Here is an 18,891-nt window from a genome sequence, read left to right on the forward strand (position 1 = left end):
TTTCCCTTTCCATCCTTTTAGGTTAGATAACAACCAACTGCGTAATCAGAAGCATCTGAGTGAATTTCGAAAGGTTTACCAAAATCAGGGGCATTTAACGCTGTCGCCTCACATAAAGCTTTCTTCAACCTATAAAACGATTCTTCTTCACGTATTCCCCAATTTACATCTCCTGGCTTTTTTTCCTTTGTTTAGTTCAGTTAGAGGGGTTGCGATTTCCGCATAATTAGGAATATATGATCGATAAAATCCCATTAGTCCTAACACAGATCTTACTTCCTTTTTCGTCTTTGGCCTTTCAAGTCGTTTTATTGCAGCAATTTTTTCTTCGTCTGCGGCATGCTTACCACCTCCTATCTTATGGCCTAAAAATTGTAGTTATCGGGCCACGAAAGTGTATTTTTTAAATTTTACAGAAAACCCCGCCTGTAGAAAACTGACTGGTTACGAGATTATTTTTGAAAACTTTATTGTAGCATTCTTGTATCTGGCAACTTCTGTTAGGCGGGCTTCTGTTCTAATGTTTATGCGGTGAGTACTACACCGAACAATTTATTGCATTATCCTAAAATCAATTTACCCACTTTTGATGGAAATATAAGGAACTGGTTGTGTTTTTGGGGACAATTTCAAAAAATTGATAACGATTCCAATCTCGATAACCATGATAAATATGCTTATTTAGCACACGCTATGGAGAAAGGTTCACCCGCTGACGAGTTGATTAAAAGTTTTCCCCCTGGCGGTGAAAATTATGAAAAAGCGGTTAAACAGTTGAAGCTACGCTATGGCAGAGAAGAGTTGCTCGTCGAGGTTTACGTGAGAGATCTGTTATCTATTGTACTATTAAAACAAAAGTTGCAAAAAATCCCCATACGTAAACTGTATGATCAATTAGAAACAAAACTAAGAGCTTTAGAGACTTTGGGAGTGACCAAGGATAAATATGCTGCAATGTTGTTCCCTCTAGTTGAATCGTCTCTCCCTGACGAGACTTTAAAGACCTGGGAGCGATTCCGAACTACACATAGACGAGTGAGTGAGGAGGTGACGTATAGTTTAACAACCGAGGAAAAAGATACCTCTTCATGTAGGAAAATGCCAAGTAATGATCTAGATCGGCTCTTAGACTTTCTTCAGGATGAAGTGGAGGGAGAAGACAGAATTGTGTTAGCCTCCCAAAGTTTTGATCAACCTAAAAAATCAAGCTTTTCCAACAGTCGTCGAGAATCTAACGAGAAGAAGTTTCAAACAAGAGTATCATCAGCAACTGATCTTTTGGCCTCTAATCTCAATAAGTAGAAGCTTTGCATTTTTTGTACTGAGGAACATAATTCATGGAACTGTAAAAAAGCTTCTAAACTGACTTTGCATGAAAAACAAAGTGCTGTAGAGAAGGCCCTTTGTTGTTTCTTGTGTTTGAGAGAGGGACATGGAGTGAAGACGTGCCGTTCCAAGTTCAACTGTCAATTATGTGGGAAGAAGCATCATTTATTTTTGTGTAGAGCATTGTCACCAGAACCCAATTCTTCCTCTGTCCCTACAGATATTAAAGTTCGAGAATCAATGATACAACACGACGAAGCTCTGGCCAACTTGTCTAAATGTTCCAATGTTTTCCTACAAACTTTAACCATTCTTGTGAGAGGAGAAACCACTAAACGTAAAGCTCGAGCCATCATTGATTCTGGATCTCAGCGGTCGTATATTCTGAAAGCAACAGCTGAAGAAAGGAATAACAAGGCCAAAAGGAGAGAGTATTTACAACACTCACTGTTCGGTGGTTCCAATACCTCAACCTGCCAACATGATGTATATATGATATATTTGTCAAGCGTTTCCGAGGAGTATAGCTGCCATTTTGAAGTGCTCGGACAGGAAGTGATTTGTGACTCAATATTGTCTAGAAAACGAGGGTCACATTTTAAAGAACTTAGAGATTACAACATTCATTTGGCAGAAGATTTGGATGGTCCGATTGAAATTCTCATAGGAGCTGATGTTGCAGGAAAGCTGATTACCGGAAACCATCTCCAAATGAAAAATGGAATCACTGCCATTGAAACAAAGCTAGGTTGGACGGTTATAGGACGTGCCAATAGTGAGAATACAAGCTTATTAATCACTTCAATGCTCACGACAAGTGCTTGCATAACAGATTTGTGGACTCTTGACTCTCTTGGTATCACAGACCCATCTGAAAAGAAGACGGCGGTTGAATTACAAGAAGCAGCGAGGCAGCATTTCTTAGACACAGTTAAAATAGAGAACAATAGGTATATTGTGAGTTTACCTTGGAGTGAAGATCATCTTCCACTTCCTGACAATTTTGAACTTTCTGAGAAGAGATTACACAAAGTTGTAAAGAGACTTAAAACCGAAGGACTGTTCGAAGCCTATGGAGCAGTATTTAAAGAGTGGTTGGAAGAAGATATCATAGAAGAAGTGACTAAAGACGAGGTTAATATCTCTGCACATTATTTACCACACCGTCCTGTTTTGAAGGAGAATAGTACCACCAAAATCAGACCTGTATTCGATGCTTCCGCCAGACAGAAAGGTGCCCCTTGCCTCAATGACTGTTTAGAAACTGGAGTTAATTTGATTGAATTGATACCAAATATCTTATATCGTTTTCGGTTGGAAAAAATTGGAGTTATTGCTGATATTCGCAAGGCCTTTTTGCAAGTTTGTCTGTCACCTTCAGATAAAGATTTTTTGCGTTTTCTGTGGATTGGAGAAGATGGTAAATTGAAGTACTTTAGACATTGTCGTGTAATTTTTGGTGTGTCATGCAGTCCCTTTTTGCTTGGAATTGTTATTATGCACCACTTGCAAGAGGTCTTAAACCATCAAGATAAGAAATATCCAGAGAGGATGGTAAAATTGTTAATGCAGAGTTTTTATGTGGATAATTGTGTGACAAGTGTGCCAAACGAGAAAGAGCTTGAACTCTTCATTGAGGTTGCGACCAATGTCATGGCTGAGAGAAGTTTTCAACTAAGAGGCTGGGAAAGCACATGTTTAAAGGATAGAAGCGCTCCTGTCACGAATGTTTTAGGATTACAGTGGGACAAAGGTCTGGATACTTTGGGTATAAATAAGAACAGCCTGAAGGAACTTTGTGTAGAGAATGTGACGAAGAAAACTATTCTTTCCGCATCTCATCGTATCTTCGATCCTATTGGTGCAACTTCTCCTGTTGCATTGTTTCCAAAACTTCTGCTACAGAAAACTTGGGAGCGAAAATTGAATTGGGAGGAAGAAGTGGACTCCAATACTAGAGAAGAGTTTCTGAAGTGGATGAGAGACATATTTCATCTCGAAAAGGTGCAAATTCCTCGACATTTAAAAACTGGTGATGCGAATGAGAAATGTTCCTTGCATTTTTTCAGTGATGCGAGCATGTATGCTTATGCAGCAGTAGCTTTTCTTCGAGTTGAGACGAGTGAGTATGTCAAAGTTCAGTTGTTAAGTGCTAAAGCCAGAGTTTCCCCAACGGGAAAGAAGAAGACCACTATTGCAAGACTAGAGTTATTGGCGGCTACAATCACTGCACGCCTTGCCTCATCTATCACAAAAGAGATCCCACATGAAAAAATCTATTTGTGGTCCGATTCAACGACAGTGATTGGAGAGGTTCGATAATGATGCCGGACCTTTTTTGTATTTTAAAGAATTTATTGTTTCTCCGCTTTCGGGAGTTGGATTGAGCCTTGCCTTTCGGCGTTGCTGCTTCGTCGATGATGTTACAAAGACTAACGGTTTTTTACATATACCGCTAGAGGGCGTTACAAGTGAGAGGCGGGGCAACATGCTTACGTAACATACTCCCGCCTTGAAATTGCACAATTTCAATATTCAGACACATATGAATTTCACACATAACAATAAATTCGACAGAATTATTACAAAAAATGAATAAATGTAAAAACAAATTAAAAAAAATACTGAAATAATTCTTAAATATAAATTTACACAAAATAGTACTGAAATAATTCTTATATATACACATTTATACAAATGAGTTAAAGTCTCTATATATTATTTACAATCATATACACATATAAATCCAATTAATTTTTTGGAAGTAAACATATTTGACTAATACCTCTTTTAATAACACCATTCGAAACTCTTATTACAACAACTCTGACTAAACCATCAGAACCTTTTATTAATTCTTGAATTCTACCCAGTCTCCATTTATATGGAGGCAAATCTGGATCTTTGATTACAACCATATCATTAAGATTTACATTTTTCTTAGCAAACTGCCATTTGTTTCTAAGATGTAAATTATTCAAATAATCACGTTTCCAATTTTTCCAAACTTGTTGTACTAATTTAGTTAATTTTTGCCATTTTGACAAATAATTATCTGATTTTTCAATTAATTGTGGTTCAGTAATTGAAGTTATTGGACGGCCAATTAAGAAATGTCCCGGAGTCAAAGCTGTATAATCATTAGGATCCGTAGATAAAGGTACAATAGGTCTACTATTTAGAATACCTTCGATTTCTGCAGTTAATGTTAAAAATTCTTCAAATGTCAGTTTTATAGAGCCTACTGCTCTCTTTAAATGAAATTTAAAAGATTTGACACCTGATTCCCACAAGCCTCCAAAATTAGGAGACCTTGGGGGAATAAATTTCCAATCAATACTTTCTGTAGTTAGATAATTATTTAAAGTATCATCAGGATTACTCATTAATTTTTTCAATCTTTTTAATTCTGAATTTGTTCCAACAAAATTTCCTGCGTTATCCGAAAATATACATGCACATTTACCGCGTCGGGCAAAGAAGCGTTTTAAAGTTGCAATTAAAGCATTAGACGTTAGATCGGTAACTAATTCCAAATGTATGGCTTTAGTTGAGAAACAAATGAAAACTGCAATATAAATCTTTTGAAAAATACCTTTTCGTTGGCCTTTATATTTAATTAAGAATGGTCCACAAAAATCGATACCACAATTTAAAAATGGTGGGCTAGGAGTTACTCTTTCCGCTGGCAGATTTCCTAATAATTGATTGCAACTTACTGGTTTATTTTTGAAGCAAACAATGCATTCATTAACTATTTTTCTAGCCAAATTTCTTCCTCCAACTGGCCAAAATTCCTGTCTGACAAGATGGAGTAAGGTTTGGGGACCTACATGTAAATACCGTTTGTGAAAAGATTCCATAATTATTTTTGTAAGTCTATGATGAGCAGGAAGAAGCTTAGGATGCTTTTCATTTTGAGTTAATATAGATTTTTGCAAACGACCACCTACACGAAGAATATTATCCTCATCTAGAAATGGTGCTAAATTTTTAATCTTACTTTGTTTAATATGAATACCCTTTGACAAATCTTTAATTTCCTCTGAAAATTCAGAAGATTGCACCTTGCTTACCATGAAGTTGGATGCTGCTTGAATTTCCATTATTATTATCTTACCTTTTTTACATTTTAGAAGAACACTTCAAATGATTAATAAATCTGAAAAGATAACTTACAATTTTAGTATAGTTGTTACTTAAATTTAAAATATTCAAATAAAATTATTAGAAATATTAGTTAGTCAATTCAATTCACAAAGAGTTTTAACTTCTTTCATAAAGTCATTATTGATTGCACACACTCGCGATTTGCTGCACAAAAGATTTGTTTTCACTTCACTGGATTTATTTTTTGAGCACACTTAGATGACTGCACCGTAGTTCTTAACTGAGGCATCACAGAAGCAATGTAGGTCTATGGTGGCGGGATTCTTGATGGTAACAACATCTTTGAATTTTTAACTGTTGTTAAGTCTGGAAATTCAAAATTTAAGTTTTGATTTATTCCCTAATAATTCAGGATGGTTTGAAACCCATTTGTGAAGTTGCATGCCTCCTTTACTTAAAAGTTCTATCAACTGCTGTTGTAAGGCCTTGGTTTCTAGCAAGTTATTTGAACCAGTTAAAATGTCGTCAACATAAACATCAGTAAGAAGTGCTGCAGATGCTTGAAGGAATTCACTTTTTTCTTTCTCAGCTAATGATTGAGTGTTCTGGTGGCTAAAAATGGAGCACATTTTGTTCCATATGTCACAGTCCGTAGTCTGTATGTTTCCACAGGAGAAAATCTGTTAGGTTTCCACAGAATTTTTTGCAGGTCTCTATCTGTTTCTGCGACCAAAATTTGGCGATACATTTTCTTTATATCTGTACTAAATGCAAACTGATATGTTCGGAATCTTGGAATGATGCAAAATAGTTCCTGTTGAACTGTTCCGCCGTTCAATAAAATGGAATTAAGTGAAACGCCATTGTTAGAATTTGCAGATGCATCAAAAACGACACGAAAGGGTGTTGATGTGCTTTCTGGGCGAAATACGGCATGATGAGGGATATAATATTCACTACTAGCAATTTCAGGAGAATCTAAAATTCCTTCCATATGATTTAACTGGAAATATTCATCCATGAAAGCCTTGTATTGTATTGCCATTGTTTTATTTTTATCTAATCTTTTCCAAAGTAAATTTAAACGTCTTTCCGCCATTTCTTTTGAATCGCCTAGAGTAGAACGTTTTTCTTCAATTATTGGTAATTTAACATTTCTTCCGGTACTATCTCTCTTATGAGTGGAAAGAAAATGTTCCTCACAGTAAGTTTCTTCATATGTTTTTGATTCGACTGAATCATCTGTATTATCACCAGGAAAAGATTCTAAGTTAAAGAAATTTTTAACAGAATTCTCCAGATTATCATTTTTAAAAATTAATCCAGAAAAGAAATGAGAATTTCTGCCGTTGATTGTTCCAGTTACTAAATATCCGAACACACTATTTTGTAACAAGAGTGAATTATCATATGATCTAAATTTTTCTGCCTTCAATAAATCAAAGAACAACTCGCATCCGAGTAATGCATTAATTTCACTAGGAGTATGAAAAGTCTCATCCGCAAGTTTTATCTCACTTGGGAAGTTAACTTTTGAGATATCAATTTCATTAGAAGGAGTTAAATGCGTTATTTTAGGCATAATTAAAAATGATAGAGTTCTGGAAAAATCATTGTTTTCATTAAAAATGGTAGTGGTTATTTTATTTTTAACGAAGAATTCTCCTCCGTTAATACCAGAGATGGATGCATTAACCTTTTCCCGCTTCAAATCTAAAGAATTGGCCAAATCTGCAGTTATTATGTTTACTGAACTCCCAGAATCCAACAGGGCTTTTATTTTTATTTTTTGACCAAATGCATCTTCAATAAATAACTGCGCGGTACATAGAATGCTTGAAGATAGTTTCGAGTTACTTGTAAGCGCTGACTCAGCATCAGGGGTTAGTTTTTGCGGCAACCTCGACGAGGCAGACGGTTCATTGTTTACATAAAGTTGCTCCCCCGCGTCTGGGGGCGTTACCTCTGCAAGGCGCGTACTTTTAGGATCCAGATGTATCAAAGAATTATGGCCTGATTTTTGACAGCTTCGGCAGCGGAATGTGGATTTGTAGGGTGGTTTATGCAATTTCAAACAGTTCTTACAAATGTTATATTTTTCTAAAAGCTCGATTCTTTTAGAAACACTCAATTTTAAAAATTCAGAGCATCTTTGTAAAGGATGTTCCAATTTACATAAAATACATGGCTTTACATTACTTAGTTTATTCGCATTAAGAAGAAAGTTTTTTGGCTTATTTATTGCGCCTTGAAATTCCTTGTGGAATTTGTTACTTGTAGGGTATTTCCCTAATTGATCGAGTACCATCGCTCTTGATTCTAAAAATTGCAAGAGCTCCTTCAATGAAGGTATTTGTTTTGATTGTGTGGACATTTCATATGCCTTTCTGCTCTCTTTGTTAAGGCTTTCTAATATTATATTTACTAATATAGCATTTGTTAAGTCATTGCATTCTAAATTCAAACTTTTTAAACCTCTCAGACTTTTATTTATTGTGTCTGTGATATTTCGTAAGAATTTTGCAGACTCAAAATTTAATTTTTCTAGTTTTAGCATATTTCGAATGTGAATATCAACAATTGCTCGCTTATTTTCAAAGCGTTCTTCCAGAGCAGCAAACAGTGACTCAAACGTATCGTCACTTGTTTCTATAAATTTAGCTTCACCACGGAGGGCAGCTTTTAAATAAAATAACTTTTGATCATTCGTTAATTCGATATTATCGTTTATTAGACACATAAATTGACTTTTGAAATTACTGAATTCTTCCATTTTTCCGTAAAATAGCGGTAAGGGAATTTCCGGAAGTTTCGTTTTTAATTGAATATGATTCATATAAGTGTTCAAATTTGAATTTTGATCATTTATATTATGAATTGCATTTTCGTTAACATTATAATTAGAGAGTAAGCATTTCAAACTTATCTCTAATTCGTTTCTTTCTTCTTCGATATCCAATATTTCTTGATCGCACTTCTGGCTTAACGTTTCATCTTCGTCGATTTCTAAATAATCCTTGAATAAAATTTCTAATTCATTTTTTATTTCTTCCACAATTCTAAGCTTTTGTTGACAGGTGAATATAAATTTATTTTCTTCTAAAACCGTTGAACTATTTTCAACAAACTTTTTAACACTTGTTAGTTTGGCCTTTATCCTTCCAAGGATTCTATTTAACTCTTTGGCTTTTTGAGTTTTATTTTTCTCCATAGTTTCGCTAATTCGTCTCCGGATCGCTAGGACCAGAATGGAGAGGTTCGATAATGATGACGGACCTTTTTTGTATTTTAAAGAATTTATTGTTTCTCCGCTTTCGGGAGTTGGATTGAGCCTTGCCTTTCGGCGTTGCTGCTTCGTCGATGATGTTACAAAGACTAACGGTTTTTTACATATACCGCTAGAGGGCGTTACAAGTGAGAGGCGGGGCAACATGCTTACGTAACAGTGATAACTTGGATAAAAAGAGAAGATGCTTGGAGTACCTTCGTACAAAACCGTGTTGCTGAAATCAGAACTTTGACTTCCAAAGAAAATTGGAGACATGTGCCTGGTTCATTTAATCCTGCCGATCTTCCAAGTAGAGGTTGTTCTGCCAAGAAACTAGTGCAGTCCAAATGGTGGGAGGGCCCTGATTGACTATATTTACCTGCTGATCAATGGCCATTCTCAGATGTAGTAGTCAATGAAGATGAAGTGCTGAAGGAACGAAAGAAAACTCTTGTGTCTACCCCGACTGCCTGTTTGAGTGCTCACGCCATCGAAAACGTGAACACGGAAGAACCTGATTGGTACTATAGTTACTTTTCCCAATATGAGAAAATTGTGCGTATGATCGGCTGGATATTGAGGTTTTTTAGAAACTGTAAAAAACCAAAAGAATTGAGAAAAGGGGATATTCTGGATGCAGAGGACTTTGAAGAAGCGGAGAAAATAGTAATAAAGATCATTCAAAGTGAAGCATTCATTAACGAGAAAAACGAGAAATTGAAAACTTTAAGAGTTTACAAAGATGAGGATGGCATCATCAGATTGAGAACAAAAATTGAGTATCGCGAAGACAGCCATTCTTTTCGAAGACCTGTAGTCCTTCCTTCTCAACACCATGTTGTGAAACTTTTAATAGTTTTTTTTCACAATAGACATGGACATGTGGGAACTCAAATGCTACTTAACCTGCTGAGAGAACATTTTTGGATCTTAAATGGCCGAAAAACAGTGCGATCGATCATCTCAAAATGTGTTATCTGCAAGAGGCATTCTGGAAAAAATTTAGATGCAGAGCCAGCCCCAATTACCAAAGATCGAATCAGAGACACTGCTGTATTCGAAATTGTAGGAGTGGACTTAGCTGGCCCATTGTACTTGAAAGATGAGAAAAAGACTTGGGTTTGTCTTTTCACATGCGCGGTGTACAGAGCTGTACATCTTGAGCTTCTATCAGGCATTTCCACTGACACATTTTTGTTGGCCCTGCGCAGATTTGTGGCAAGAAGAGGTAGATGTTCAGTTATCTACTGTGACAATGGAACAAACTTTATTGGTGCTAGTAATTTGCTCCGTTCTTTAGACTGGAACCGGATCGTTGAGAACGGAGCAATACATCGCATTAAATGGAAATTTAACCCCCCTACTGCATTCTGGTGGGGAGGTTGGTGGGAGAGGTCGATTCGAGTTATGAAAAATGTACTAAAGAGGGTGTTAGGTCATGCCTTTTTGTCATATGAGGAAATGATCACGGTTCTCTGCGACTGTGAATCGATAATCAACTCGAGACCTCTCACCTATATTTCAGAAAGAGATACAGATTTTGTTCCACTGTCACCATCATTATTCCTACAAGACATTAGAGAAGTTGGAGTGCCCGACTGTGATGCAGCAGATCACAAAAGCCTAAATAAAAGGATAAAATATCGTCTTGCTTTGCAAAAGGACCTTAGGAAAAGATTCAGGTCTGAGTATTTAGGTTCGTTGATTCAAAGGCCAAAGCTTCAAAATAAGTCGATTATTTCGGTTGGTGATGTTGTTCTTGTAGGAAACGATAATCAGAAGCGTATCAACTGGCCCTTGGGACGTGTGACAGAAATCATCCCCGGAAAAGAGGGAATTACCAGACTCGTGATACTTAAAACAGCCCGTGGAGAAATATTAAGACCGATTCAACGACTGTTTCCATTGGAGATAACTTATGATGTGGCTAAGGATGTCAGAGCTAAAGTGCAACAAGAGCAAGTTACTCCTAAAGTGCAACAAGAGCAAGCTGCTCATGAAGTGTCGCAGACACGAGTATTAGATCCTGAAGGTCCCATTTCAGAAACTGTCAAAACTCGATCTGGAAGAATCGTACATGGACCAAAAAGACTCGATTTGTGACTTTGAGATTTGTTGAGTTGCGAACTCTCCCAACTCAAGGTGGGAGGATGTAGAAAACTGACTAGTTACGAGATTATTTTTAAAACTGTATTGTAGCATTCTTGTATCTGGCAACTTCTGTTAGGCGGGCTTCTGTTCTAATGTTTATGTTTTGATGTAACGTTTTGTGTGTGTCGTAGTTTTAGATGTCCGTAAATGTAATTAGATGTAGTTAAAGTAGATTAAAAGCTTTAGTAAGTGTTTGAAGAGTTATTGAGTTTTATATACTACATCACATGAGTATTGAGAACTAGGAATATTGATCTATAATAGAGTTTTTGGAGATCGATATCCGACACCGCCTTTTCTAATTCTTGCAATACATTTCTCAGATGAAATAAATGTTCGTTCCATGTTTTGGAGTACACTATTATATCGTCAATGTAAGCTTGAGCATAACTAGAGTGGTTTCGAAGAACACTATTCATGGCTCTGTACACACCAGGCCGTCTGCCTATCAAATTTGGCAAATATATACTTTGGAGGGTAGGAAAGGGATTTTTTGAACTTTTAATTAGAATTTTAATTAATCAAAAATTAAGAGAAATATTGACATTTTTCCGTGATAACTTTCTAAAAATTTACAGTAAAAAATAGATTTTACTTTCAAATCATATCAATTCTCTGCATTATTCATTCACAGTCAAAGCATGCTAAATATAGTTCTCAAATAAAAATCAATAAACTTTAAAAGAAAATCTGAAATCGTAATTCCATTCTAAACAATTACACCTGAACTTAAAACTATTACCATCACAAACGATTCAATTTGTTTTAAGATAAGTGGATTATTTAAATGTGCATTTCAGCTAATTAATAACACACAAGTCAATAAGAGAATTTAACAGTTGATAAATTTCCTACTATTTGAAATTAAATCTGTTCAAAGCTTTTGATAAATCTGGTAATCAAATAAATAATTCATATACACATGAAATAAATAACTTAACAAGCCTGATATAGTTATAAAAATATATCTTATCTTATATTTAAAAATCTAGTATTCTCGTTTATATGAAAACTTTATCTTTTCATAAGTAAATATAAACGGAGGATCTTGACTATAAAACACACATGCTATATAAGATCTGTATTCTTTCTACAGAATAAAAATACGCAAAGACTGATAAACCAATAAAAGTAATGATTTTTTTTTTAATTTTAAGATAATTTACGTTAGCGATAACATAATTTTTTGTATTAATATTTTTAAATGCACTAAATTGCATATTTCTCTCTTCCAAATATACGTGTGCTAAATTTAGTATCTCTACGTGCAATGGTCGATATTTTAAATAGATTGATAGACGCATATATATATACATTCACTTTTATTCTTGGAAGAAAATCTTATTTTGTTAATTAAAACTTTTAGATTAAAGTCTGAATCTGACAAAAAAAGTCTTTTCATTTTCCCCACCGCCAAATGATTAAAGCTTCAGTTTTTTTCCCCACGCTAAGGAGGCTAGGGTTAAAATTTTTCGGCCGCTTATTTCAAATGATTCTGTTTATTTTTTAGTTTTTGATGCATTTAAAATTAAACATTGTTTATTAATCGATCTGCTCATGATGAATCTGAGAAAATTTTGTTGGCAAATTCTTAAGATATTACATAAATTAAAAATGAGTGCCCATAAGGTTTAAACGCTCAGCGACTCTGTTATCAGTAATCATATTATTAAAAAAATGCTTTGTTTCAGTAAAAAATGTCATTGCATTAACTGCAGATTAATCCTTTCCACTTTAATTTAAAGCATAAATTCTACGGGAGCTAATAGAACATTAGAGAAATGTACATTACGTTCTGACTGAAGGCCTTTGTAATATTATGAGTGAATTATATGACTATCAAAATTTGAAGTTTTAAAATATTTTGATGAAGAAGCTATTAAAATAGGAATTGCATAAAATATATTAAAATTTTAACGAACATTAAGATTGGAAAACCGGCTGGTAGCCAAATACGGCTAGTAATATTATAAAGGCCTTCAGCCATAACATAATATGTATCTCTCTAATTTTCTGTTAGCTTCCGTAGAATTTCTGCTTTAAATTAAAGTGGAAATGGTTAAATTGCAATTAATATAAGAACATTTTTTACTGAAACGAAGCATTTTTTTAATATGAGTACTGAAAACAGAGTCGCTGAGTATTTAAATCTTATGGGCACTAAAGAATATCTTTCTTAATTTATGTAATATCTCAAGACGTTTTCTACAAAATTTTCTCAGATTCTACATGAACAGATCAATTAATTAACAATGTTTAGTTTCAAATGCATCAAACACTAAGAAAATAAACAGAATAGTTTAAAATAATCGGTCGAAAACAGGTTTAAAAAAACTACTTAAAGAAAACGATGTACTTAAAACTATAAGCATATACAAAAAATATATAACTAACATAAATACAATTTCACTACAAAAGCGCACAACTAACCTAAATAATTTAAATCAAGTCCACATCCGTCGAAAATAGTTGTCAACAATCCTAACACAATGCGCTTGCATGAATTTTCAACGCCAGTTACGGTAACGCAAATGCGTGAATTTTTCTACCCCAGTTGGGGTAACGCTAAGCAGATTAGAAATTTTTAATTTCCTTTATTCTGTTTCATTTTAATTCAAAAGTACTTCAGAAAAAATCTGAAAGATCGATTAATTAACAATGTTTAATTTTAAATGCATAAAACATTAAGAAAATAGTTTGAAATAATCGGTCGAAAAATATTAAGCCTAACCGCATAAGCGTAGGGGAAAAAAAACTGAGGCCTCACTGATTTGACGGTGGGGAAATGAAGATTTTTTTGATGGGAAAGTTAGATTTTAATTAATAATTAAAATTCTAATTAAAAATTCAAAAAAGTGACCCCAGGTGCACATTCGCGACCTCCAAGATATACATGTGCCAAATTTGGTAGAAGTAGGTTAAACGGTCAGGCCTATAGAGCGCCAACACACACACACACATTGAGCTTCATTATAAGTATAGATAAGAACATTCTTCGATAAAATTAAAGTGTCTGAAGAATATATACTATATATATTGTTAGGAATCTGTGATGCTGCTTCCCAGCATAGTTGGTTCCATCATCAGAAAGACTGTTTTACAATCATTGGTATTGGACGGAGTCCGGGTGTCGCATTGGAGGTCCCAGAGTTTGGCGACGGATTTGGCGCCAAAATAGATTATACCCAAAACATCGAGAATTTTCCCGATCCGTCCGTTAGGAAATGAGATACGCCTCGAACGTTCCTGAATGGTTGAGATACTTCTAACCCCACCACCTGAGACCTATAAAAGCAGGCGGCCTGCAGCTGCCGGGGTAGTAGTCGGAATCGGCGATAAAGAACGAATCTTCCAGAGATTAGCAGAGCAGCGACGGAGTCAAGCTAGTGCTGAACTAAGCTGTGCGCTACTGTCTGCAGTAGAGTCTTGTTGTGTGCTCGTCTCGGCTGAAGATAATTGTCTTCTCTATGCTGAATATAGTTGTCGTCTTTGTGCTGTCCTGCGTGTCTTCGTGTAAATAAACATCGTTGTTTTTTTTCCTACTGCCGCCTGCTGATTAAGCGTTCTCCACACCATATAATTTCCACTATCCAAACGAGCCCGGAAATTTCGTAACATTTGGTGTTAGAAGTGGGATAGTGGTCAGCAGTGTATGGTGAAAACGAGATCTCAGGCTATGATGGCTGATAGTGGCAATGGTCAGTTACTGGCTCTGTTGGCTGAGATGAAGAAATCTATGGAAGCTGGACAAGAGGAGATGAAGAAAAGACAAGATGAGTTGAAGCAAGGACAAGAAAGAATGGAGCAGGAGATGAAATCCGAACAGGAGAAACTTTTGCAAGAAATGAAAGCCTTTATGGAAGAACTGAAAGTCGGACAAAAGAAACTTTTGGAAGAAATGAAAGCCAGGAGGAGTGAATTATAGAAAGACCTTTCGTCGATGAAAGAAGCTTTAAAATATCAAGTTAATAAAATCGAAGACGTCCAAGTTATCACAGAAGAAATTTAAGGAAGCAGTGAGAGCCAAGTGGAAGAAGAAAAGGCTGACGATCGAATGGAGACAGGTGTCACCGAAAAGGAGCTCAGCCATCCGGAGGATGAACCGAAGTTTAATAAGGAGAGGAACGAACAGGGAGAATGTCAAATAATTGCGGAACTGAAACAGTCTTCTCCGAATGAGTCCCCTGAAGTGGAACCGAAAGTGCAGGCGCTTGGGGATGGAGAAGATGGACTTTCTTCGGACGGGTCTGTTGGTGGCGACCCGTGCTCGATGCCTATGGATGCAAGAGTTGATGCGACCCTGTTTGGATTGGATTCGTCCCAAAGATTAAGGTCGTTGTTTTTTCCTACTGCCGCCTGCTGATTGAGAATTCTCCACACCATATAATTTCCACTATCCAAACGAACCCGGAAATTTCGTAACAATATTAAAGTAAAAAACGTTTCTCTTAATTCTATTTAATTTTTTAACAGTAGATTTGGATTATGGTTTAATAAATAGTGCAACTAGAAGAAAATTAAATGTGAATTCAGCTAATATCTCCTACAAATTTTCGCAGATACAAATGATCAATTAGCAAAATATTAATATATTTCTGAGTTAATAAGCCGCACCGTTATATGCACCGTATACTTACAATATTTCACATACAAAATGCAAAGTCATATAATGAACAAATAATTTATCTTTATCAGAGTACAGATTTTTAAAAAAATGTAACATTTAAATTAAATCTACGATGATAAACAGAAAAGTTTAAATTTGTAATGGCGTTCTACTCTGGAAACTGATTTTTTTAAAAACTGATATAGCATGGTAACTTAACATCCGTAATTGGAAGCTTTTCTTACTACTTACGGCATTTCAAGAATTGCTTTTGCAACTTTTCTCTCCTTACAAATCATTCCAATACCACTAACCTCATTTAATTCTACTTTAAATTTAAGAAACAACTTTTTTTAAGTGCCTATATTTAAATAACATACATTTTAATGTTCGAAAGTATTGAATTAAATAAACGAACCAAGAAAAAATAAAGCAAAAACTAATGAAACGCAAACTCCTCGTTTAATGCAAAACGTTATATTTATGTAAAGTAATGCATTTATATATAAAATCTAGATGAAATGATTATTATTTCGAAATGGATACAATATTTATATGAGAAAAAAATATCATTCCTCAATGATTTTTATCATACATTTTTGAATAAATACATTGAAAAGCAATCCATCTTTCATAAAAAGTAAAGTGGAAATTATTCATATAGTACTAAAACGCATGAAATTGTATTAATGAACGTATCGTTAAATATTCGAAATTGTAATCAAACATCATGCTAAATCTTGTCAAATATGACACTTTTAGATAACGTTTAAAATGTTGCAACCTCTTCTAGAACTGACCCTTATCAGTAACACAACCGCATTGCAAACGAGACTATTGATTGACAGTTTTATGACTGGCACCCAAAGTATACGGTATGCAAAAGTCAACAACCGTTTTAATCATTTTCTATTTAGCGTTAATTTCTATTTGTGATTTCCATTCTATTGCTGAGTTATATCTATAACAACATTTTATTTAATACTAGTCACCGACCAATTGGCTAGCCAAAATTTTCAATTAAATACTTTACTTAATTGGGTCTTAATAGCTGCTTCAGCAAATTATTTATAAGCTTCAAATTTTGATAGATAGTCTATAATAAATATTAAATTAGAAGACTTCTATGATTTTGTTCATTTTACTACGCATTTCTCTAATTTTCTGCCAACGTCACTAACCATCACGGATGCACTTTGATATTTTTAGTCTTTTAGCAATACAATCTAATTTCTAACCTAGAGCAAAACAAAAATTGGCATTTTTCTTCATATTAAAAGTATTTTAAATGTAAATTTTTCAGTTTTTTTTTTTTTTTTTTTAGAATTAAATATTTATATTGCTTACTTTCCTGAAATTAGCTTTGCCAGTAATACTTTTTGTAAAAGACAGAATAATAATTCGCATAATAAAACGAAAACTGAACATTTTTTTGCAAATTTAATAATAACTTTGGTGTTTTTCCAGAATTCTTATGCTTTTGAATTATTATTCTTGATACGTTTATCGTTTCATCTATAACAACCAAATTTTGCACATATATGCAGTGAGAAATTTGAAATTTCGGTGCGATTTTTTGAATTTTCAGTTAATTAAAATTTGTGAAATTTCGGCGTTTGTGCAATAATTTCTGAAAATATTATAGCAGAAAAACGATTTGTACAGCATCTTAAAATTCAAAACATTATCTTTTTTATAATGCCAAATTTTTTGCCATATATTTTTTTATTTTTTTAAAAGTTTTTAAGATTATTTTACAACACTGTAAAATAATCTTAAAAACTTTGCCATATATTTTATTATTGAAGAGAAACTGAAACCATTTACATTTCTACAGGTTCGGTTTATTTTCCCGTGTTGAGTGGCTTAAATATGAGACATACTTTTAATAATTTTTCTATATATATTTTGTTGTATTAAATAAAAAAAAAAGTTCGCCCTTTTGTGACCAAAACTGAGTGAGTTATGACAATTTCAATGCCACTGTTTTATAAAAACGCGGAACTCCATTCACCATCTCGAAGATATCCAATCAGTGCCCTGAGTTTCTTCAAGATTGATCGACCTAAAATAGTTACATTTTTGATTGTCCTAAAATAAGGATATTGAAGGCTTTATAATTCGGTCAGATTTGGCCGCAAAAGATGGATACGTTAGATGGTCAAGATTATTTTACTGAATAGGATTCCTAGGCTTGAAGGACCGTATAAAATTTAGACTTCATAATCGTTTACAGAAGTACTTTTTGATTGAAATAAAATTATATATTACGTCATTAAAATCCTTTAGAAAGCAAAATTGAAAATAAAATTTTATGATGAGGCCAAAGAAAATATTATTGAATAATGCTTTTATATAATTCATAAATTATTAAAATATTCTCTAATACAAATTATATTTCAATTCTGAACTCATATATTTTTTTTTAAGTGTTTGGATTTTAAAAAATGTATTTATTGAAAATTTATCAATTCCAGCTTCAATTTCAAGTTCACATTTTATGGGAGCTGATAGAAAATTAGAGAAAGGCATCGAAGAACGAACAGAATAAGGTAAGGCTTCTATAATAGTATCGGTGATACGTTTATAAAAATTTGAAGCTTAAAAACATTTTGCTTGAGAATCTATTAAGAGAGCAAGTTACATAAAATATTTAATTGGAAAGCAAATGTTAATGCTGGCAAACCAGCTAGTTGTCAAAGGAAGATAGTAACAATGATTTAAAAATTTTAAAAAATAAATTAAATTTTTTTAAAATCTACTTTTAATTCACTAATTAAAATATCTTTTAAAAAGTGTTTTTTTACAAAAGTTATTTTATATTACCGGTTAAAATTGTCTAGAAATAAGTATTATAGAAAATAGTTTCAAATTGGGCCTAGCGTTTTCTAAGACCGACCCTGTAACAAAGGCACTAGAAAGTATTATTATAAAATATTCTTTAAAATATTTTCAAATCTTTAATTAAAATATGCAAAGAAATTGCACAAAAATAAAATTGATATCACTGTATAATTAATATTTTGAATTTTAAAATGGCGTAAGAATGGTTTCTATGCAACAATACGCTCCAAAGTTATTGAGACGAAGGGTTAAAACATCAATAAATTTTTAAAGAAAAACTTATTTACAATTTTAAAAACATCTCTTAGTGAACAATTACTATTCAAATTACGAACCAACATTCGGTCGAACGGTCTAGCCTTCAGAAATCTCGAATATGTTTTTGCATTATAAAAGTTCTTCTAACTTAATTCAGAGACAACATCCAGTCTATAAATTTAATCATGTTAAAATTTTTGTAAATGATGCGACATCCTTTTCAGAAAAATTAAGACATATCAACAGAATGATAAATTGAGTCCAATATAAAAAAATATAATTAAAAAAATAAAAATCGATATTTTAACTTGAATTAATTTTTGCAAAC

At 33.7% G+C, this 18,891-nt stretch overlaps 2 protein-coding genes across 2 annotated transcripts; both read left to right on the forward strand.

Moving 5' to 3' along the window:
• Window positions 1-1,566: 1,566 nt before the first annotated feature.
• Window positions 1,567-3,648, forward strand: LOC129975295 (uncharacterized). Its single transcript, XM_056088350.1, has one exon. The coding sequence runs from the start codon at window positions 1,567-1,569 to the stop codon at window positions 3,646-3,648; it is 2,082 nt and encodes a 693-aa protein (XP_055944325.1).
• A 3,620-nt stretch (window positions 3,649-7,268) lies between these two features.
• Window positions 7,269-10,807, forward strand: LOC129975297 (uncharacterized). The gene is made up of 2 exons (XM_056088351.1): window positions 7,269-7,353; window positions 9,108-10,807. The coding sequence occupies exons 1-2, from the start codon at window positions 7,269-7,271 to the stop codon at window positions 10,805-10,807; spliced, it is 1,785 nt and encodes a 594-aa protein (XP_055944326.1).
• Window positions 10,808-18,891: the final 8,084 nt, after the last annotated feature.

The sequence above is a fragment of the Argiope bruennichi genome, chromosome 7 (genome assembly GCF_947563725.1).
Source record: "Argiope bruennichi chromosome 7, qqArgBrue1.1, whole genome shotgun sequence".
Lineage (NCBI taxonomy): Eukaryota > Metazoa > Arthropoda > Arachnida > Araneae > Araneidae > Argiope > Argiope bruennichi.

What these genes read in the sequence shown, in the direction of transcription:
- LOC129975295 (XM_056088350.1), top strand. Translation starts at nt 1,567, where the DNA reads ATGATACAACACGACGAAGCTCTGGCCAACTTGTCTAAATGTTCCAAT.
- LOC129975297 (XM_056088351.1), top strand. Translation starts at nt 7,269, where the DNA reads ATGCTTGAAGATAGTTTCGAGTTACTTGTAAGCGCTGACTCAGCATCA. An exon ending in CAACCTCGACGAGGCAGACG is followed by an intron (nt 7,354 to 9,107) that starts GTTCATTGTTTA and finishes GGCCATTCTCAG; the next exon opens with ATGTAGTAGTCAATGAAGAT.